The sequence below is a fragment of the Leptinotarsa decemlineata genome, unplaced genomic scaffold (genome assembly GCF_025532065.1).
Source record: "Leptinotarsa decemlineata unplaced genomic scaffold, Ldec_3_MD MMD2_tig00026299_RagTag_RagTag, whole genome shotgun sequence".
Taxonomy (NCBI): Eukaryota; Metazoa; Arthropoda; class Insecta; order Coleoptera; family Chrysomelidae; genus Leptinotarsa; species Leptinotarsa decemlineata.
The window spans coordinates 3,826,095-3,850,270 of NW_027412676.1; the positions used below are offsets into that span (position 1 = coordinate 3,826,095).

At 35.1% G+C, this 24,176-nt stretch overlaps 1 protein-coding gene across 6 annotated transcripts in view; it reads right to left on the reverse strand.

The window, feature by feature from the left end:
- The window catches only part of LOC111503756 (uncharacterized), a 77,762-nt gene that overhangs the window by 47,586 nt on the left and 6,000 nt on the right, over positions 1-24,176 (reverse strand). For 5 of the 6 annotated variants that reach the window (XM_023158147.2, XM_023158146.2, XM_023158149.2 and 2 more), the window contains exon 2: positions 1,393-1,506. In XM_023158147.2, the coding sequence (XP_023013915.2) occupies positions 1,393-1,506 (114 nt within the window). Of the gene's footprint in view, positions 1-920; positions 940-1,392; positions 1,507-24,176 lie in introns of those variants that run through there. The other variant, XM_074180714.1, reaches the window with a different exon arrangement.

Genomic DNA, 24,176 nt, shown 5'->3' on the forward strand with positions numbered 1-24,176 from the left:
GTACGCTCTTGGATCTCATGGGCCTCATCGCTGAAGATGATTTTTCGATGAAAATTAGGGTCAGCTGAAAACTGCTCCAGAGCCAATTCAGCGAACACACGTCGTTGTCTATGGTCGTTCAGTTCATGGGTCAGTTGAATTATGTATGGGTGGAGGCCCAAATCAGGGCGCAAAATTCGCGAAGTTGGGCTCTGCGAAAGGCCGAGTTCTTGTGAGCGACACGAAATCAACTGCCTCGGATTCTCTTGCACACTCTCACAGACAGCGGCTATGTTATCCGCAGATCTTGCGTGTCGTCGAAGTACAGGTGATGGTCGATCGTTTACTAAATCAATTGACTTCAATTTATCCACCACATTGCGAATAGTCCTCAGGTTAGCAAGATTATGGCGACCATAAAATGGACGAAGCACGCAGTACGTTGCCCGAACAAAACACGCATTTTGATAAATGAACTTTTTTATTGGCACATGTTGTTGAATGCTATATCCGTCTATAGTGATTTGGCAAAACAAACTGAATAAATGACAACTAATTTGACAGATGTAGCTTCATCAAGATGGCCGTTATCAATTGCCAAAGTTCTGAAGTCCCTGTTGGAAGACCCTATATATTCTCAAATGAAGCCAGAAAAAAATTAACACGAAATTGACAAATTTGAATATCTCGAGAAACAATAGTGATTTTCCAAATTTTGAAAAGTCATTTGAATACTCTGAAATGAGCAACCTGTTCCTAATGTAACCGACTTTGTATCTCTCACGGTTTCTGATTTTCCTATACTGACGCTTCTTCTTATCTAAAATAAAGTATATCTATAACAAGTTTCTGAGATGCTCTGCCTCTGTTATTGCAGAGTGCAAAATTTCATAAATGAAATAAATTTTGAATCGGTTCAATGAACATACTGACAGATGTACCTGTGTGGAAGATCATCTAATTATATTGAGCATTGCAAAGACGTCCACTTTTTACATGCATTTTCAAATATAACTTTTTGGTGGTGGAGTGATGTACACATAACCTTGTTTCGGAGAGGGCAAAACCATTTTTTGTGTAGAGTGCTATAAACTAAACTGCAATTCTTATAATACCTACAAAAATGAATATTTTGTTGATATCAACCCAGAAACATGTGATTTTGTCTATTAATTTTTACTAAGATGCAAATAGGATATATTAAAAGCTCTTTAAAGCATAAGGCTCGGGTCTATGGGGATCCCCCTACACGCCACTGGATTTATCATCATCAACCTACTGAAAAATCGAATTTAAATGAATATAAATTTCTCAGTATGAAACATCACTACAAATCTAATTATTACAAGCCTTTCTGTTTCAAAGGTCATGCACTTATTCGAAAATTTCAAGAAATTCAATAAATGTACTCACTTTGTTTTCGTTCGGTGATAAGACACAACTGGAATTTAACTGAACATTTTCTTTGTTTTCGTCAGATGATTGTTCGCTGTTATTGTTCTGTGTAACATCTTTATCACAATTAATCTGAAATTGAAAAAACATCGTTTTTTGGGAATAATGATCCTCTCAAAGAAGCAGGTTTCAACTATTATCAACTACTGTTATATATTTTTGTAAAATGTAGGTCAAACTTTTGGAATAAGGTCAACAAAACTAGCACAGAACTAAAATTACTATAGAAAATAACTAAAATTACTATAGAAATTCATAACTACTCGTTACATACGCCACTGCAAAATTCGAATATATCACGTGTTCATAAATATATCATGATGTGAACATTTCAAATCTGTGCATCAACATCAATGGCATGAAAAGAGGAGTAAAGGTGCCATTGAATCAAATTTTTCTTGCAAGAAGTATATACCAGAAAGTTGGAAATGCTAAAAATGAAGGTAATGTGACGAAACGAATGAATGATGATGAATCCGAATTTCAAAATGTACCACAGATATGAATGAAAAATTAATGACTACTTGAATAATTACATCATGTAACTAGTATATCACGGTTTAAAGCAGTCCCTACACAAAATTCTACTTAGGAAAGTTCACAGCGCGGGTGGTTAGAGGATATGGAAATAATTCAAGATGCATAAAAAGTTTGCATATGGAGAACAAATTCGTAATTAATGTTATATTTAACAAATATTTCCAAAGCTGAGTTCTGCACATGTTATGACTCTTTATTGAAAAATATTATGCCACAACAAAATTAAAAAGGGAAAAAATTAAAATTACCTAGTTGTATTCGCGAACTGTTTCGTTTGTGCACTTTGACTAATCATTCAACATTTATTTTTTCAGTCCGCAAGCCAAAAAAAAAAACCGATAGTTTCAAACATCTGTCGCTAAACAACATAATCGAATAGATAATCCATTCATAAATATACTCACATTATGTATCACGATGGAAACCAACAATATCCATTACAACAAAAACTCAACAATAGAACAATTCGAAATTGAAAATGGGTGGGTTAAGCTGTTGTGAGGAGTATTAAAGGGGAGAAATAACACTGAAAACAGAAGAACTCACTCCTTTTTTCAGCCCTTCATATTTGGCTTTCAGGCAAAATCAATATTGAACAAGGTCGGACGGAGGAGGCACTGAGACGCTGCTCCTCGTTTTCATCGCGATGCGATGTTTTCAGTGACATGTGTCTTTGATAATGGACGAATTATTCAATTTCATTTGCCAAATCAAGGAGGAATTCATCATATTAAGATGTTCGTCTCTATTAGGATTATGTTCGACTTATTTTTAGAACTTTGAAACGTCATAACTTATTCGATCGTGATATAGATAGATAGATTCGTTTATTTAACTACGTTACATAATGTTTGTAGCAGGTCAGTCTAATTCTCACAAATTCTGAAAAAATTTTTAGATATTAAAAAAACAAAAATATAAAATATAAATCAATAATAAACATAGCATAAACATACAATTTTAAAAAAGGCTAACAATATCGTAAATCTACAACAAGAATTCTATACCAAGATTAACAACAAACTCCCTTCTTATATATTATTATTATATACAACTATAATAATGTCAAAAAATCATTTTGTAAATATTCTTGCACACTGTTTTTCATTCTGATTTTGAACTGATTAAAATTAAGACTTAATTTTGACGGAATTTTATTATATTAATTCAAGTTTAAAGAATTCATTTTGGATGTTGTCAAACGATATTTGGGTATTTTCAATAAGTCACCAGATCTGGTGTTATATTCATGGTTATGAGAGAGTGTTTCATAATTTTTGTTATTTTCATGTATCTCCATATACAATGAAATATATACATATAAAGATGACAAAGGCATGATATTATATTTCATGAACAACGGTTGGCAGTAGTCGAATGCTGGAGCATTTGCAATGATTCTCAATGCTTTTTTTTGTAAACGAAAAACATGTATTGCTGAACTGGAATTACCCCATAAAATAATGCCGTAAAAAATTCTACTATGAATCAGAGAATAGTACATGTTAAGTAGAACATCTTCGTTACAAATCCGTTTCATCTGCTTCAGAAGGAATATATGGGACGATATCTTTTTACATATCAAATAATGAATAGTATAGTACTGTGTAGAAGAGCCAAGTTGAATAAATTCAGAATCTCAAGTTATTATCATCATTGGGCGTATTAGATTATAAAAGGATAATCAAGCGATATGAAAATTTTACCAGTACATTTAACTCCTTTCGATGAGTTACAAATCCAAATTTTTGAATAGGTTTCACCAATCTTTTCATTTTCAATTAAGGCTTGTTTTACTAGATTTCAGTATGTTTTGTATAACAAATCCAGCTGTGTTTTATGTAAAAAATACTAAAAATTCGTTCATTGAGAGCGAAAGGATTAAAAATAATAATAATAATCCATACTTATAAAGATTTGAAGCCAATCTGTCATGGCGTTCCTCAAGGTTCTGACCACGTTCCGTTATTATTCATCATTTATATGAATGACTTATGTAGTTTTACTTCACTAACAAAATATGTTTTTTCAGAAGTCGAAACTTGTGCGAGCTAAGGACTAACAAAGTCTTACCTTTTAACGTGTGATTCCTAACAAGGGTTGGACAATAGCAAGTGAAATTCAAGCGTTTAGTCTGGGGCTTGAACCATCGACTCACACATCGACCAATCAACTGAGTGAACAAAGCACCCACGTCGAACCACCCGGCTACCGACCGACCGGTTTTGTTTGCCGACGACACAACCCTCATATGCACAGACAAATCACATACCAGTTTACCTAAAATGATGAGCAGAAATGAAAACTTTTAAGTTTTAAGAAATGATGTTTTGATGACACTGAAGATAGCATATCATTCACTATTCCACGCAGTTATTTCATATGGAGTCTTGATTTGAAGGCATTCCACAAACTCAATCACATTTTCAGATGTCAGAAAAAAGCCATGAGAATCGTGGTAAACGTAGGATATAGGAAACACTGTCGTCCTCTTTCCATTAAATTTGAAATAATGCCACTTCCTACATTATATATTGAGATTTTTCCGAAACACTCTCACAATCATCATTATTCAACAAGATCCGCATGTTTATTGATAAATACAAAGACATAGGTTAGCAGTTAGTCAAAAAAAAACTCGATAAATTTGAATTTATACAACTGTCTTCATCCCTCAGTTAAATCTTTGGATTTCAGAAATTTCGAAAATAATATCAAGAGATATCTTCTCAACCACTGTTTCTACACAATCGAAGAATATGCCGATGTAGCTGGTCAATTTTTAGTTCTTGAAAAATGATTCATGTTGTAAACATATGATAATGCCTGATGTCCTTATGTTTGTTGACCTTTTTATATTGATATCTTTATTTTATTACCATTCATGTGACACTGTGATCATTTAACTCTTTGAGGGGCAGAAAATGTTACCAAAAAAAGACCGTAGTGGAGCAACAAAAGTTTTATTCATAAATTTTTATAAAATTTATGTTGAATAATAAGGTATGCGTAACGAACATAAAGGTAACTTTTTTTCCAAAATTGCACTGATTGTTTTTGACTTATGGGATGGTACAAATAAGGTACCACCAAGCCATCCAGTAAAAAAAATGTCATTCTCTCTGGTGAATTATCCTTTGGAAATTATTGGGCATGGTAGTTCTGGAAGCAAGATTTGCTTTTACCTAGACACAAAGGTACCTGACAAACTGAACAAATCCAGTCAGTGCGCACCTGTTTAACTTTTGAACTACATAATGCACATCGTCTTCTCGTGCTTCGCTCCGGTTGATGTTTTGAAGACTGATGTCGCACTTCAGCGGGAACAAAGGGCTTAGATTTTTTAATTTGTACTGGAACTATAGATTGAGAAGATGATCTTTTATGAGATACTAGTTTTTCAGCAACCAAACCATTGATGACTTGACGTCGGAAGTCTTTGGAAGACATTGGTGGTAATTGTAGCAGTTTGTAAATACAGTACGAGTTTACGACTGCTGCATCTAAAAGGTAGAACATAATTCTATGCCACCATTTCTTACTTCGTCTATCAATTTTGTAGCTTGCCAGCAGTTGATCGAATTCATCTACGAAATTCATATTATGATTGTAGTCAATGACCGCGGCAGGACATGTAACCGGTTTTATAGTACCATCCTTCTCCTTGCGTTGTACTTCACAAACGTTTTCAGGATCATGATAATTAGAAAAAATATGTACGGACCTATTATCCTTCCACTTTATGACTGCTAATCCAGTGTTGCTTGTGAACCATTGCATATCACCGCGCTTCATTATTTTATCTGCTTTGAATGTAGGAAGATATTTACGTTGTAAATTCAATGTACCAACAGCATGAATGTTCTGCTTCTTCAGCTCTTCCATCAAAGGCACGCTGTTGAAAAAGTTATCAAAATATAGAATGTGATCCTTGTTACGTAAATCGACTGTAAGGTGGGTGATAACACGGACACCAAGAGCTTTTTCCGGACTGCTAGTTTTGCCGGTATAGATTTCGAATTTCAGTCAATATCCAGATTTGTCGCATAGCATCCAAACTTTGTATCCCCTTTTCACTGGTTTTTTTGGCATATATTGCTTCAAAGAACTCCGTCCTTTGAATTTTATCATTGATTCGTCTATAGCGACTTGCTGGCTCGGAAGTAAGCACCTCTGAAAATTTCTCAGCAATAAATCTATCAATGGACGTACTTTATACAGTTTGTCAAAATTAGGAGATCCGCGGTCAGGCATAGCAGAGTTATCGTTTATGTGTACATGTGATAGCAACCAGCTGAAACGCTTTACGCTCATAAGAGAAGAAACGTAATGGTCTTTGAGATCTGGCCCGCTTGACCAGTAATCCTTATAACTGGGGGGGCTTTAGACCCATGAGCAAATTCATCCCCAAAAATGTATTCAACTCTGAAATAGAAGTGGGAACATACATTTTTCCTGTAGAAATTTTTTTTTGCTCTGCGTACAGATTAGTATGGAATACTAAGTGATCCATAAATTCTTTTGTTATAAAATATCGGAAAAGCTGGAACGGTGTCACATTTTCTGAATCATTTTGTATAAAATCGGCAACACCAGAAGAACATTCAAAATCTGGAGGTGGGGTTGGTTTACAAGTATTTGACCAAGTTGGTGGTGTATAAGGTACAGCAACACTTGGGGCGGGAATATAAACAGGGTTAGTATTGACAATTATCTCCCTTATCGTAGATAGAGGTAAATCAGATTCGGACCCATCACTTTCGTAACTTCCATCATTGTCAATTCCAACGGGGACATTATCTGCCAAGTCTTCGTCATCGGAGGCGTCAATCTCAGATTCACAATCAGACGGTATATGTTCTACGTCTTCATCCACAATAGTATCAGGTCCTTCAATTTCGTTGTATAATTCTTCTAAAGTCATTCCAACTAAATTGAAAGGTAATTCATTCTGTCTGAGCCTCTCCATGTTACTGGAAAAAATTACATCATAAAAGTTTCAACCGACGCGGTGGTACACGAAAGGTACCACAACAATAAATTGTTTATGTTTACTTGTAATGTAATATTTTCAGTTTTGATGCTAAAGACACTTACTTCAAACATTTGCTATCCAATTATCCTTAGTTATTGCAAAAAAACTAATTTGTTTCATACAATAAGACCACTCAACAAAGCACATCAGTTGAAAATACGAAGTTTTGAGATTAGTGTCTGCGACACGCGACCAAATCTGTAACCAACTGTTGTGAGTTGCGTCTACCGTGCACAAGATGGCAAAACAACAGTGGTTCTAAAAATGAATCACTGCAACCAAAGCAATAGCTCTGTTGAGAAGGTGGTACACTTTATATACCACCGCCACCATACGTAGTGGTACATGGTGGTTCATTCTATGCACCGTGGCCGCCTAAAGAGTTAAAGGAATTTTGATATGCCAGTTTCATTTATTTATAAAATTTATTAGTTTAATCTAGAATCGTTGTTGTTCATTTTGAGTGTCTGACATAGTACCTATAGTATACAGGGTATATCTTGACGAGTTAACGCGATCTATACAGAGAAAACTGAAAGTAGGGCGATTCTGAAAATTGATAGGATGGGTGAAGAACTAATGGAGAATTCAACTGAAATATTTTTGTTGAGGTGACGTTTCGGGTTTCACTGGAAGTGACGTCATCTTTGTTAATTTTAATGGCACACCCTGTATTTCACCTCATTTTTAATTCTTCCCATGATTTATTGGGGAATAGGCCGCGGGGTAGTGCGCCCGACTCACGATCGGAAGACCGTGGGTTCGATTCCTGCCTCGACCAGATATTTTTCTCGAGAGAATTTATATGGTTGAAGCTGGGATGATTCTGCAACCGTGTTAGGAATCACACGTTAAAAGGTAAGACCTCGTTAGTCCTTAGTTCGCACAAGTTTCCCAACTTCTGAGAGTTGTCGTTCGTATGGGGTCGACAGCTGATTAACGGAAAAACAGATTTTAAACAGATTTATATTCTAACTCATGTATCATACCCTATACCCAAAATGAACCGTTTTCGAGTTATTCGAGTTTTTTTAGAAAAAAGTGTATCGTGATAATTGAAGGTTGAACGGATCACGCAACATTTTCACGTCCACTGAATAACCCACAAGGTGCGCAAAAATTAGGGTCCAATAAGTGAACGATAAAAATTAAAAATCTCAACTTTTTCAAATGGGAACCCCCATTTTTTCAATTCTATTATGGAAGTAAGCCCTAGTTATGATACACTTCCCTATAACCAAAACTTATAATTTTGGTGATATTCCACAATAGAAGTCTATGTATCGTTCACCTGAAAATAAAAATACCTGTTGGTCTGTTATATATTTTCTATAGATGCTATGAATGCATAGCTACCTTGATGCCATTTTCTTGAGTACCTATTGTATTTTAATTTTTTTTAAATCAATGAAACAATACAATTCCGATACTTTTCAACTAACCATTTGAATTTTCGTCATAGAAGTGAAGCATCACTATTGCGTCGTCTTTCCAACGGCCTTGAAATTGACGTTCCCGAACTGAATGAGGGTTTGTATCGCTCCAGTAGTGAGAATTCCGCTTGCTGAGTATCCCATTTTTGGCGCTTCGTCGCTCTATATAATATTACTCAAAAATTGGTCGTTTTCTTGATTTTTTATAACGAAGAACTCCGCAAAGTTAATTCTTCTCTCATAATCTGGTAGCTTCAGGCCATGTACATGGAGAATATGGATGCCATTTATGTTTAGCTAATATTCTTTGCATGGACATTTTATTCAATCCCCAATCTCGTGCCGCATCTTTCAAAGATGCTTCTGGAAAAGCAGTTAAGTACCCAAGCACTGTAATCGCATTATATTCATTGTCAACCACCGTTTTAGTTTTGATAATTGTCCTTTCGAATGATCCAAAGTTCGTAAGATTGAAGATTAATCTTCTAATGGTATCTGGAGATGGTTTCGGTTTTTTTGGATACCTTGTAGCATAAGCATCACATGTTTTTGTTAACACCTTATTGCATTCGCCATAAATCACCAATAAGTTAAAGAAATCGTGATTATTATAACCAGCACGAGCCATATTGTACCTTCTGAGAGCACGAATCTGACAATAAACAACTTTATTTCATTTGTCATCAAACATTGTATTGAAAGATGGACAGCAGCCTACTAGAAATATCAGCATTTCGAGAAAGTATGTAAATATAATGGAATATCTCCAAAATTATAAGTTTTGGGTATAGGGAAGTGTATCATAACTAGGGCTTATTTTCATAATAGAATTGAACCTTGAGGAAAAATGTGGGTTCCCATTTGAAAAAGTTGAGATTTTTAATTTTTCTCACTTACTTATTGGACCCTAGTTTTTGCGCACCATGTGGATTATTCAGTGGACGTGAAAATGATGCGTGATCCGTTCAAGGCTACACCTTTTTCTAAAAAAACTCGAATAACTCGAAAACGGTTCATTTTGGGTATAGGGTATGATACATGAGTTAGAATCTAAATCATGTGAAGAATTCAAAAATGAGGTGAAATACAGGGTGTGCCATTGAAAATGACACACCCTGTATGTCGTTTCACTCCGGTGAAACCCGAAACGTCACTTCAACGATAATATTTCAGTTGAATTCTTCATTAGTTATTCACTCATCCTACCAATTTACAGAATCGCCCTACTCTCAGTTTTCTATATATAGATTGCGTTAACTCGTCAAGATATACCCTGTATAGTATATATGACTTGCCATAAACCATAAATGTATTTTGTATATAAAGTGGTCAAATATATTATCCTACTCTACTCTATAAATGCGAAAGTCACTCACTTTACACTCACGCATTTCTGTTTCTCCATAGTGGTAAGTCCTAGATACGCACAAAGAAAGGATTTTCAAATATTCCAACTTGGGCGCCCCCTGTGGGGGTAAAAGGAAAGCGGTTACATATGAAAATTACCTTTTAATCACTGTTTCTCCGTGCCGCTATATTTTCGGAGGCAGACATTTTTATGTAGATTAGTTTTATGTTAAAGATGTGCAATAAAAAGGATTAAGTATTTCAAGTAAGACGCCAGCCACGGGGAAAAAGGCACGTTTATAAAATTATCTTAAATATATCCTTTATCTTATCTGTCCATAACGAGATCAGTATAGCCCCTTACAGCATATAATTTGAATGAATAGCGGTTGCGGCGGTACCGGGCCAATTATATGTCGCTCATTCAATAGAAGCCTCTAAAGAAAACATGTTTGTATTGTCTACTGACAAAAAAGCTGTGAACGTTGTATATAAAGACATTCTATAGTATACCTAGTTTCAGCATTTCACCCGTGCGGAGCCGGGACGGGTCGCTAGTAACAAAATAAGTTCTGAAGCCAAACGATTGATTTTTTTAACGGGCAGTGGTTAGTAAACGGGCAGTGACCGGTAAACGGCCGGTTCTGAGTTGACTTTCGTTGCAAAATTCTCGGCTCACTAAGAATCGCACGTTAAAAGATAAGACCTTGGTAATCCCTAATAAACCCTTGGGGGTTGCTGTGTGAAGAAACGGAAGTTGGTTAACGGATAAAGCCCTTTTAAAGTCCCAATCATAATCTGAGGCGTGTCCTGCATCAACAATACAAGTACAAAAAATACAAATACTAATAGCTAATACCAAAATAAAACTTTGGTTGCTAGAGAGTATTATATTAGTTTACGTAGTTGTGTCTATCAGGCATTGCAATCCGAAAAAAAAAGCTTGCGTGCAATGTGTTATGAATAAGAACAAAAAAAAAGTAAAGCTATTTAAAAAAAATCTATTTGGGGTATTACCGCAAAAGCACGGTTATTTAATAATTATTCACTTGAGGAATTGCAAGATCCAGAAAAAGTCTCTTTTAACGTAACATAATCAGCATTTTATAGTAATGAAAATGGAACAATAATATTTTGTTTTCTTCCTAAGAAATTACCTGACAAGATATTTTGAATTCTATTCGTGAAGTCAAATCGAATGCATCCGGTATTGTTAACATAAATATTAAAATATCTTCAGTCAGTCGGTAGCCGGGAGGTTCGAAGTGGGTGCTTGAGTCGATGGTTCAAGCCCCAGACTAAACGCTTGATTTTCACTTGCTATCGTTCAACCCGTGTTAGGAATCACACGTTAAATGTTGGAAGTCTTGGTTTTGCTTCATCAAAGTAAAGCTTTCGACTCGGTAAATCGTCAATTGTATATTGGTTTCGATAATTCATCGGTGGAATAGTTGACAAGCTGTCTTTCTAGACGAACTCAGAGGATGAAACTCGATCAGAACTGATCATCTGTTTCCTCATTCAGAGAAAGTCATTCGTGGATACCGCAGGGTAGTATTTTGGGCCCTCTGATAGATTTTCCCATGTCAATATCCAATGACATTTAAATGTATCTATCTTTCAAGTCCGATGAAATCGTAAATGGCACAGGTTAATGAGGATTTACAGAATATTTCAGTTTTTTCAAGAAATCATAGATTGAGAATTAATCCTACTAAGACAGCTGCATTATGTTTCCGATCCCAGCCTCAAATCTATGACGTGGAAATGAATCTCGCACTCTTTTTGGATGACTATGAAGTAGGATGGATTGGTTCCGATAAAAACTTGGGTGTAACATGTGAAAAAAGTAATTGGAACATCGTTTTTCAAAAAAATGTATAAGTTCCAATATTTCAACTTTCTACAGTGATGAAACTAAGGTTATTTAAAAGTGTAATTTATTCCCATATTAATTACTGTTGTTCGGTATACTTCATTTTATACTCGAATAAACTGAAATGAAATTGCATTGCTTACAAAATTCATGTATGCGATTTATTTATTATATATCATACAGAGACCATGTTACTCCGTGTTTTCTGGATCTGAAAGAGTTTAGTGTCGCAGATAGAATCAGATATCTCACAATTATATATCTTTCTAGATTATTGAAAACTCCTATTTATTTGTATCGTTTGCTCAAGAGGAAGTTTGATCACAGTCTCTGATATTCATTTATTGAACCTTGGACCTTGTATATCTCATCAAAACACTTCTAAATTTGAAAGTGTTTTTTTTCTCCACATTATTTTAACAAAATTTTATCCTTGATTATTCATTTCATCACTTCCAAATGGAATTAAAACGCAGTTGATTCTTGCAGGGCCCTGAACTGATTCATTCCTATTTCTATTCACACTTATACTATATTATAGGTTGGATAATCATTAGAACACATTTGTGTTATATATTGTATGTTATATTTACATTAATTCATTAACGCATTTGTTAATTTACGGGATAGGGTGAAAGCCTTTTTTCTAAGCATATTCACTTTGTGTGAAAAAATGCATTTGTATTTGCACCACGCTCACGGAATCATTCATGTGGTTCATGTGGTTCTCATCAATATTATTATTGTAACGAATCTGAAGCCGGCCCTGACCGATATCTCATCCAGCAAACACACGACGCACCGCGAGCCGCTGCGAAAAGTATAGATGAGTGTCGAAACGACTAGAGAGATCTGGAGTGATCGTTGCCGATATAAAAACCGGCTTCCCGTCCCGAGATGGGAGTCTGTATTCCAAAAGCAAATCGTGCGTTTAAATAAAGAATTCGAACAGTGAAGATAAATTAAGCGTTAGTTGCGAAGTGTTGAATATAAATTAGTTGTGATAGTGAAATATTGTTAAAAATAAATTTGTTTAAGACAGATAATATTTTAGTTTGTTACATTATTATTGTCAACTTGACATAAAACACGTACTCATTAATTCACAACAGTACGTGTTTCATGTGTAACTGCCAGTGATTATCTTACAATTATATACTACATCGGATAAAAAGTCTCGGGCCTCCATGATATTCTACTCATAAGTTTTGAGTTATTGTGCTAAGCATGGCACTATCGTTATTTTCAAAACAATGGATCAAAAACAACTTAGTGTTTTAATTTTACACTGCTTCTTGATGGAAAAAAATAGCGTTCAAGCGAAGCAATGACTTAAAATTGTTATAAGATATCCGTTCCATCAGCAACAAGAACGTCTTGATGATTCTGAGCAGTGTTTGGCCATGTTTAAATATAATAAACAGGAATTTTTGCGCCGATATGTGATAATGGATGAAACATGGATCCATCACTTCACTCCGGAATCAAAACAATATCGTCATCTGAGTGGAGAGCAACTGGTGAACCTCATTCAAAGCGTCCGAAAGCACAACAATCGGCTGGAAAGGTTATAGCCTAGGTATTTTGGGATATGCGTGTTGTAATATTCATCGACATCTTGAGAATGGAAATACCATCCACAGTGAATATTATATACCGTTATTAGAGCGTTTGAAGGCAGAAATTGCAAAGAAACGGCCGCATATGGCAAAGAAAAAAAAAGTGTTTTATCAAGACAACGCACCGAGTCACAAGCCAATCAAAATCCGGCGTACTCCCCAGATTTGGCTCCAAGCGACTACTGCCTGTTCGCAAACCTCAAAAAAATGCTCACCGGTGAAAATTTTCGCTCAAGTAAAGACGTTATTACTGAAACTTAGGCCTACTTTGAGGCAAAAGATAAATCGTTCTACAAAAGTGATATTGAAATGTTAAAGCGGTGCCGGAATGATTGTGACGCTCTTGATGGAGATTACGTTGATGAATAAAGCTAATTTTAAACAAAAAAAAAGCGTTTTTTTCTTAGGTCCGGGATTTTTCAGCCCATATGTTAAATAAGGAACAGTACGTAAAAAATCTCCCGCCAACTCGAAACTTTTTTTTGTTTTATCTGAATGCCAAAAAAGTTTTGCAACAAATTACGAATATGATAGGATTCAATATTTTTTGGCAAGTACATAACCAAAGATAGCGTTCCATATTGCATTCAAAATGTGTATCAATGAAAGGTTCAATACCACAATGAATCTAAATGTCAATCAAACCACACCCGGCTCCAATGACCATGAACAATTCTGAAAAATCAGTGTATTGGATATGGACAAGATTTCTTATTATTATTATTCTTGAACATTGAAATTTCGTTTTATATTTAGAAAACAGGCTCAGTATCAAGTTTATGTTTTTGAAGTTAAGAATGTGTCATAGAAAGGTTCGCCCCTTTGAAAGTAAAATTTGGCTGAGCGTTGATAAATGAGGACTTTTTCAATATGGAATGGAATGGATAGTAAAAGCTCGGCTCAGCTCGATTTGGCTCGAAATCGAGCAGGGATGCAAAAATCGAGCCAAGGCTTTTCAAAACCGAGTTGAGCCGAGCTCAAATCAAAGCTCGGCTTGAATGTATCAGTATTTAGCACGGATGAGACAACAAACTCGATAAACCTTTAAAAAGGCAAGGAAATCAGGTTTATGAGATAAATACAAAGGTTCCTAACTGAATCTCGAAACAAATACCGAGGAGGACATAAAACGGGAGAGACTATAAGAGAGCTTCTTCCCCAGGTCAGAAATTATAAATCTATTATAAAACCAGAGTCGTGGACTAATTCAAAATTGAAGGATCCTAGAAGCGCATCCAGGGAGGATTGACTGGTGGCAAAGAAAGTAATAGATTTGAAAGAAATTCCAACCTTAAAGTCGCCGGAACTTTTTTCTAATTTCTACTAAGTATATTATTTGTTACGACCGGTTTCGGTTTGTTAGACCGTGAAATGGTTAGACAGAAGTTATTTTCTTTATACTATATTAAAAATATATGGAGACTGATTAAGATCATCTTCATTCCAAAACCTGGGAAAACCGGACAGGGCTTGCCGAAGGCCTTGAGACCAATCAGTCTCATGTCTTTTTCATTGAAGGCATATTTAGGAACACAGCACTGGCTACTAGACCACTGCTTCAAGGTCAATACCAATGACAACATATCAGGTATGTCGACGGAAACGGCTTTAAGCCAGGTCACGAAAAAAGCTGAATATGCTTACAAGAATGCACTTTTAACTGCTTCCTTGGACATAGAGGGCTCATTGTCAGAGAAACTATATAACAACTGTCTTAGGTTATGAGACGTATATGAGTTGAGTTTTGCCGTTCTATTTTTTCCCAATAAGGATAGAGGTTTTTTTAAAATCCAAATGTTAATTCGTAAGCGGCAGGTTTTTTATCAAAGTGAACTTCATCTGTAACCACATTTAACAAATATCAGATCTTTTCAATTTTAGAGGGAAGATGAAAATCAATAGTAATTTCATAAATTACACCTCACGATATGATCTTCACAAACTTTATTTTTTAAAATATCACAACAGGAGTTTTTCGTAGTGAATAACTTACTAAAAGTTAATTATTCAATGTAATTTTTATATACCCCACGTAATCACCATTGAGAACTACCTACACAGGTACATCAATATCATATAATAAATAAATATATATATATATATATATACATATATATATATATATATATATATATATATATATATATATATATATATATATATATATATATATATATATATATACAGGGTGTTTCAGAATTCGACGGACAAACTTATACCACGTCATTCCTCTTGCAAAATGATGAAAAATGAGGTAGGACATGTGTGTCCGGAAATGAGCCGTTTCAGAAATACAGGGCGTTGAAGTTGCAAAATAAAAAGACCCTTTTCGTCGTAGCTCCCGGACTAAAAGGAATAAATTAATGAAACTCAGCAAATCGATTACGAGCTAGAATGTGCTTCCTCCAGTGGTATGTTTGCTTCAGTATCAGTAGCCAGTGGCGTTCCAGCGGGGTAATAGCTTATATTTCCCCCCTTATTTTTTACGCCACTGACTTTATATCCACAACCGTCTTTTTTTGAATTCCTTGATCAATTTTACGTAAAAACCAAATAAACATTCACTATGAAAAAACCAGTAGTTTTCGAGAAAAATTGAGTTGAACTGATACGTGCATTCTTATATGGGAATAATCGATTAAAATAATCGAAATTCCACAACCAAAATTATTTGAACTCTTTTATGATTTTACCATTAATTTAGCGCTTGCAAGTGATGGTAATTATTGTGGGTTTTCTATCATCGTACCAATTTTTGTTATGTTTAGCATATTGTAATGACAAATCATAACTCTTGAGGCTTATTTTCGTGCTTGTCAATAGATTTCATTGTTGAAATGTTTTCATTGTTCTCAGATCTTCGAGTGACTTTGTGATCTGAAAAAAAGTGACCCCAAATAAAATTTGCGATCATTCGGAATCTCGACTGAGTTAGGCTCCAATAATCCTAAAATAACACCATTATTCTGGATTTTGGGAAAATTATTTTTTGTTCACAATTATCCCGTCTTTCCCATTCGTGAAATCACACTTCTCTTTGTAGAATCGTAAATATCTTGAAGAATATTCATTAATAAGAAAATGAAAAACATTCTCAAAGTATACAGTGTTTTCAAATTTTCACAGATGAAGCCGAAAAACAAAATTTTACCAGTAGACTCTAATTATACGCCTGAAAAAAAGAAATTTATTTGGAAGAAGTCAATTTATTTGAATAACCATCTGATAAGATCTTCGCTAACTCTAGTCAGTAAATGAAGTTTTTTAAATAAATGAAGAAATGGAAGTTGTCTATTTACAGCTAATTACATAACTCTTAGTTGGATGTCGGTACTCATAATTCATCTTTGAGTAGAAATATCATGTTCAAAATATACCTTCTCTACACATATTTTAGATAATGTGATAAGAAACAATACTGTTGAAATTCTAGAACAGTGAGTCATAAACACGAATTTCTTTTTGAAATTTACATTGAAAATTCAAATGTGCTTTTGAATAATAATGAGAACATCTGATGAATAATCAATAGGGTAATTGTTCGAAATTTTTTCCGTCAACACTTATACACGATCTGCAACGGCGCAACATAGAAAATCGCACTTTTTCAAATGATTCTAAATTTTCGGCAATCGTTATCGATGCAGCTCGAATGCGGGCGACTAATTCTTCTTGGCTTTTTGGTTCTGTTTCATAAACCAGTGACTTCATATGACCCCAAAGAAAATAGTCAACAGGATTCAAATCTGGTGATCTGGCAGGCCATTTGTGGGGTCCACCTCGACCAATCCAATTGTCACCGAATTTCCGATTTAGGTACTCTCTAGCAGCTAACGAAAAATGAACAGAAGCACCGTCGTGCTGAAACCACATTCCATTCCGGATATTTAGAGGAACATCTTCTAACAATTCAGGCAATACTTCTCCCAAGAAAGTGCTATAATTGTCCCCATTCAAATTATCTGGTAAAAGATAAGGACCAACTAAACGGTTTTCTACTATTCCTGCCCAAACATTCAATGAAAATTTTGTTTGATGGCCATGAGGATGAATAGCAAAAGGATTTTCCTCGGCCCAAATATGGCTATTGCGAGAATTGAAAATACCTTCCCTTGTGAATTTTGCCTCATCAGTGTATAACACTTCCTTGATAAATTCCGGATTATTTCTCCACATACTTAAAAACCATCGAGAAAATTCAATTCGATCTGGATAGTCCTCTGGTTTCAGTGCCTGAACTTTTCTCAGTCGATATGGGTATAACTGCTGTTCATGCAAAGTCCTCCAAACAGATGATGAAGACACATGCAGCACTCTAGCTATAGATCTACTACTTTCAGACAGATGTTCAGCAGCATAGTTCAATATCTCCTCTTCTGTGATATAATTTCTTACAGTTCTCTGTATACCTGCATTCCTTCTGGTAATTAAAAAACTTCCTGTTTCCCTGAGTCTTCTGTCCACGTTTTCGAACGTTTTCCAATTAGGAATTCTATTTCTTCCAGGAAAATTTTCACGATACATTCTTTGTGCCAACCTTCCATTTCGTCCCGATTTTCCATAAATAAGGTGCATGTCCGCTAACTCTTCGAATGTAAAATTCATTTTTATTATACGAAATACACAATCAAACACTTTCTGACAGCTACGTTAACTTGGAAGTGTCATACGAATCTCATTTCATTTCCACAGCCCCCTAACAAATTTATTGTTGTCAATGAATAAAGTAATCCTCATTCCTTAGATGGATCAAAGATTGTTATAAGTCACGTGAATGTATTCTGAAACTATTCAACCAGTGGCTGAAGAACTCGAGAATATCGGTACAGTTATCTAACAAAACTATAATAGATATGCCCAGGAAACATTGTAGATGGCTAAGGTTGAAACAAGTAATGGTATTTTGGTTAATCGATAAAACTTGGATTTTTACCCAGTGAGAGAAGATAATTCGATAAAACATTCTGAGTTCAGTTTTGCCAACTATTCGTAATTGTCTTTGAAAATCGTTTGGATGGAACATTTTATTAAAAAATAAATCTCGAGGTAAAGCCATTCAGTAGGTCTGCGGGCTCACAACATATCTGCAAAAAAAGTTGGTAAAATGGTAGAAAATCCGCAATATGTTGCCGAAGTGAATAATTTTTCAAGCACACAATGAATGGTAGAATGATGAAAGAGTTCAAATAATTTCGGTTTTGGAATTTCGATTATTTTACTCGATTATTAATATTCCCATATGATAATGCACCTATCACTTCAACTCAATTTTTCTCGAAAACTACTGGTTTTTTCATAGTGAATGTTTATTTGGTTTTTACGTAAAATTGATCAAGGAATTCAAAAAAAAGACGGTTGTGGATATAAAGTCAGTGGCGTAAAAAATAAGGGGGGAAATATAAGCTATTACCCCGCTGGAACGCCACTGGCTACTGATACTGAAGCAAACATATCACTGGAGGAAGCACATTCTAGCTCGTAATCGATTTGCTGAGTTTCATTAATTTATTCCTTTTAGTCCGGGAGCTACGACGAAAAGGGTCTTTTTATTTTGCAACGTCAACGCCCTGTATTTCTGAAACGGCTCATTTCCGGACACACATGTCCTACCTCATTTTTCATCATTTTGCAAGAGGAATGACGTGGTATAAGTTTGTCCGTCGAATTCTGAAACACCCTGTATATATATTACAATGTAGGTTTTCACGGATGGTAGAATATGATGTGTTGTTTTTCCGGGTGTTCATCCGTTGTGTACTATTCGATAGTCGACGTTTCGCCATCATCTCAGATGGCATTATCAAGACGAGTTACTGCTTCGCTTCGAGAGGTGTAACTGATGTTAGGTTCTTCTTGTGGTGTTTTTATATGGTTTCGCTTGCGTAAGTTGTATGGATTTGTTACCTGTTTTTCCACCTGAGGGTTGTTGATGGCTTTTGGCGGTTCTCCTACCTGTTTTTCTACCTGAGAGTTGTTAATGGCTTCTGGCGGTTCTCCTACCTGCGATGGTTCATTATCAATTTGTGGTTGTCTTTGGTGGTTGTTTTTAATTACTGTTTTCCAAATCCTTGGGATGTTTAGTGAGTCATCCCTTTTGTTGATGAGGCCTTGCTTTTCGATTTCGATAGCTTCCCTGATTTGTCGAATTCTTGGGTTTTGCACCTGTGCTATCTGTTTTGTGGACTCAAAATTAATCTTGTGACCTGTTAGTAGATGGTGTTGAAAGAGGGCAGAGGAGGTTTGTTTTGTTCTTATCGAGTTTTTGTGCTCCTGGGTTCTGGCAGATATACGTCTGTTGGTCTGACCAATATATTGTTGACCACAGTCCTCGCATGTGATGCTATATACTCCTTGGTTTTCTAGGGAAATTCTCTCTTTCGGTCTGGGCAGCCAACTGGATATCGTTTTGTGCGGTTTGTAGGTTGTCCGGATGTTTTTACGTCTTAGTATTCTCCCGATTTTGTCGGTCACACCTTTGACATAAGGTAGTGTCACAGATTGTCTGTCGTGTGGAGAGTCTTCTGTCGATCTAGTGGATGTTTTTTGGTTCTTCTTTGTCTGTCGATGGCCTTTTGAATGATCTTTGGTTCGTAGCCATTTTGTCGCAGAGCCTTTGTTGTCTCCCTCAATTCTGTTGCCCTGTTTGTTGGTTCTGTTAGGCGGAAACTGCGGGATATTAACGTGTTGGCTACGGATTATAGCTGGGTAGGGTGGTGGTGTGATGCTGCTTGTAGGTAGCGGTTGGTGTGTGTGGGTTTTCGGTAAACTGTATAACCCAAGTTGCCCGTTGGTTTTCGTGTTATAAGTAGGTCTAGGAAAGGTAGCTGCCTGTTCTGCTCTCTTTCGGTAGTGAACTGGATGCGGGGATGGATGTTGTTTAGGTAGGTCACAAACCGGTCTAGTTCTTGTTTTCCGTGGGGCCAGATGATGAATATGTCGTCTACATATCTTTTCCACAGGGTTGGTTTGAGGCGAGCGTTGTTAAGTGCTTCTTTCTCGAAGTGCATCATGAACAACCACCAAAGACAACCACATGTCATAATTACTAGAGCAGTTAAAGGCGACTATGTCCACAAAACTCTAGATTTCTTGAATTCAGGAAATGTTTGAAAAATTGAAAAGTGATTCGACTAATTCTTTCCAAAGGCAAGTGAAAGATTTTTTGAAACATTTCAACCTACTTTTAAATGAAAGAAAAAAATTCAAATTATTTTTGTCGACCCTTCACACTCCAAAATTATACTCACTCGTAAAACTGCACAGAGTTATCTGATTAGATCAGTAGTTTCCTATGTCACTGCACCATAAGTGAAATCATCAGAAATACTAATCAGTATCATCATGAACCATAGTAAATTTCAACAAAAATTCAGTGTACGGAACTCATATGACTTGATAAATACAACAAAGAATATAACTATACCAGACAACGCAAAATCAATATCCTTTGATATGCAAAATCTATTTCCCAGCATACCTCCTGATGATACTATTACTATTATTAGATAAAACTCGAGTGAACCCAGTTATAAATAAAAGAAATCATTAACAGTCTGTCGTTATGGCTCAAACAAAATTATTTTCAATTCAACAATAATGTTTCCGCTTTTGAAGGTTTAATTATAGGAAAGCAGTTGAGCCCCTTACTTGCGGAAATTTACATGAATAGCCTAAAGAAGTTGATTCTTAAGCATCCTTTGATTAAGTATTTCTTGTACCGGCATAGATATGTGGATGACGTTTTGATATGTTTCACAGGTACTAAGATACAATTAGATATTTTTCATAGGGATATTAACAAAATTTATGAAAACATTAAATTCACTATTAAAGTAGAAGCTGACAATTCAAACTCAATCCATTTTTTGGACTTAACAATCAGTAGAATGAACAACAAACATGATTTTTCAATTTATCACAAACCTTCCCATAGGGATATTACTAATAATTACGATTCTACGTATCAACACAAAATAGCATCTTATAAAATCATGATTCATAGATTAGTCAATTTTCCTCTTTCAATGGATGATTTTAATAAAGAACTCAATATCATTAAGCAAATTGCAGTAAGTAACGGATTTGAAACTGGATTATTAGAAAAAATACTTTCCAAAAAAGTCTACGCAAAAACGATTCTGGACGTTTTTCCTATTGATAAGTAAGATAATCAAAATCAAAATTAGAGCTTCAACATATTTTGGACAAACAACAAAAAAAGTGGCTTCATTGTTTAATAAACAAGATATTAAAATTTCATATAAAACTGGTAATACGTTGGGAAAGTTAGTTAAAAATACACAATAACCAAATTCGAGAAATCAGGAGTATATAAATTAAATTATGGAACTTGTCGTAGAACTGGCAGAACATTCATGAATTGCATTCAGGAACATTATATGAGCTATGTAAATAAGAAAACAAGTTCAACATATTCGAATCAATGGTTTGAAGCTAAATCATTCGAAAGCAATGGAAGTTAATAAACTTAAAAATTCGAACATTTTACTGAATGACCAACTGGATTTAAATAGATCTTCATTACTGAACTAGTTTTCTTAAAAACCGATGTTATCCCAGTCTTCATGTACATATTATTATTAGATTGATATAATATAATAATAATAACAATTTGTTTTCCCAAGAAACATACAATGTTTATAACAGGGAAAAAACAATAATTCAAAAAACTAACTATAACATAACTAAGTACGAATATAGCATACCAAAAAAGGTAAATCAGATCTGAAACTTGAAAAAATATAAATATACATACATATACACATATACAGTGCCTTCATTTCAAAACTTCCCACCCCTAGTACATCGTTTAGCAGGGAGAATTTGCCGTAGGCAAAAAATGCGTCAATTTAGATATCGAGGAGGAAGTTTAAAACCAGTGCCAGTGCTATTTAGTGTTTAACCCCCTTACCACTAGCTAGCCCCACTTAATAATTTTAAATGGCACCCCCTACCTTGTGACACATCATTTTAAAGATCTTAAAAATCCTTAGAAAACTGAAATTGGTTGATCCGTTCTCGTAAAATAGGGCTCTCACTGGTTTTACACTTCTCCCTCGATATCTAAATAGACGTGTTTTTTGCCTACGGCAAATTCTCCCTGCTAAACGAAGTACTATGGGTGGGAAGTTTTGAAATGAAGGCACTGTATACATACATATACACATATATACATATATGATCATCGACATAAACATAGATGTACTATCAGATAATATATCTATACAAACAATAAATATTTTTTGAAATTAATCCGGAATTTTTGTTTATTAATTTTTTTTTAGGCATTCGGGAGCTCATTGTGAAATTCGTTAATCGAATTTTGCCCAATATTTAGGGGCTCTATTGTTTTAACGTGCGATTCTTCAATGTGTACAGGGTGTCTCAAAATACGTCATTTAATAAACATGACAGTTTAACGGAGCTCTATAGTTTTGACGTGTGATTCTTCAATGTGTACATGGTGTCTCAAAATACGTCATTGAAGAAAAAACATGGCACTATTGTTTTTACGTGCGATTCTTCAATGTGTACAGGATGTCCTCAAAATACGTAATTTAAGAAATGACACTGTAATTTAATGGGGCTCTAACGTTTTAACGTGTGATTCTTCGATGTTTATAGTTGTCTCAAAATACGTCATTTAAAAAAAACATGGCAGTTTAACGGGGGCCTAACGTTTTAACATGCGATATCGATAGAAAACGTTTGAAAATGGGCAATGGGGGTATTCTGAGTATTCAATAATGACATTTCAAAATACGTTACATGCGTTTTTTCGTTTTCGTGTTTGAATACATGTAATTTGTCGAAATACATCATTAAAAAAAAGCATAACGTCAATGTGTACAAGATGTGATAAAATACATTATTTGAGAAAAAACACGGCAGTTTAACGGGGCTCTAAGGTTTCAATATGTGATTCCTTAATGTGTACAGAGTGTTTTCGTTTTTGTGTCGGTGTCCTAACGTTTTAACATGCGATCCAACATGCCAGAAGGACAGTGAGCCGAATCTTCATTAACCAAGTTAGCATCATCAGAAGGAGTAAACCAGATGTATGTAAACAAAACAGAAAAAAATTGTATAGGATGTCATTCGAGAAAAAAATGTTATAACGAAGATCTAGGGTTTCAACGTGCGATTTCCTCCGTTTACTTATTTGAAACTTATTTGAAAACTTATTTGAAACGTAATATTATTTGTCATTTAAGATCTCTAACCAAGTTGACATCATCAGGAGATGACGAACTTACCGCCTGTCATTTGTAATTTATGATCTTTCGATGCGCGTATCGAAAATTTCACAAAAATATAATGCGATAAAACATTCATTTTAGTCTCCTAAAACGCATTGAAAATTTCACAAAATTTGATGCGCTAAAATAGTCAGTTTTGTAAGTTTAACCGTGTCGAAAAAAATGCATTTTTTAAAGCCCCATTTCTTGCAAAAACCCGTATGATTTGCATTGTAACGCGTCACGGAAAATAATGCAGAAATGACATGAGAATCGCTTCGAAAAAATGTCAAGAATTTAGCGAGATAAAACGTTCATTTATGCCGCGGTTATCGCATGAAATATTTCGCAAAATTTTAATGCGTTGAAACAGCCATTTTGATCACTTCAATCGCTTCCAAAAAACGTTTTCAAAAAAATTTAAACGCATATACAGAGTGTGAGGAATTTATGTCAAGTTCATTGCCGTGATTTTCATGTATGACAACAGTGCATATGTTTCAGAGCACTTCGTGTCATGAAGACGTGTTTTAAGAAACAGAGCGTCTTAGATTGAGGAAATTTTTGTTGATAATTTATACCGAAGGAGCTAATTCGTTTGTTTGCACGACCGTTGATCCCTTCGTTAGTTCA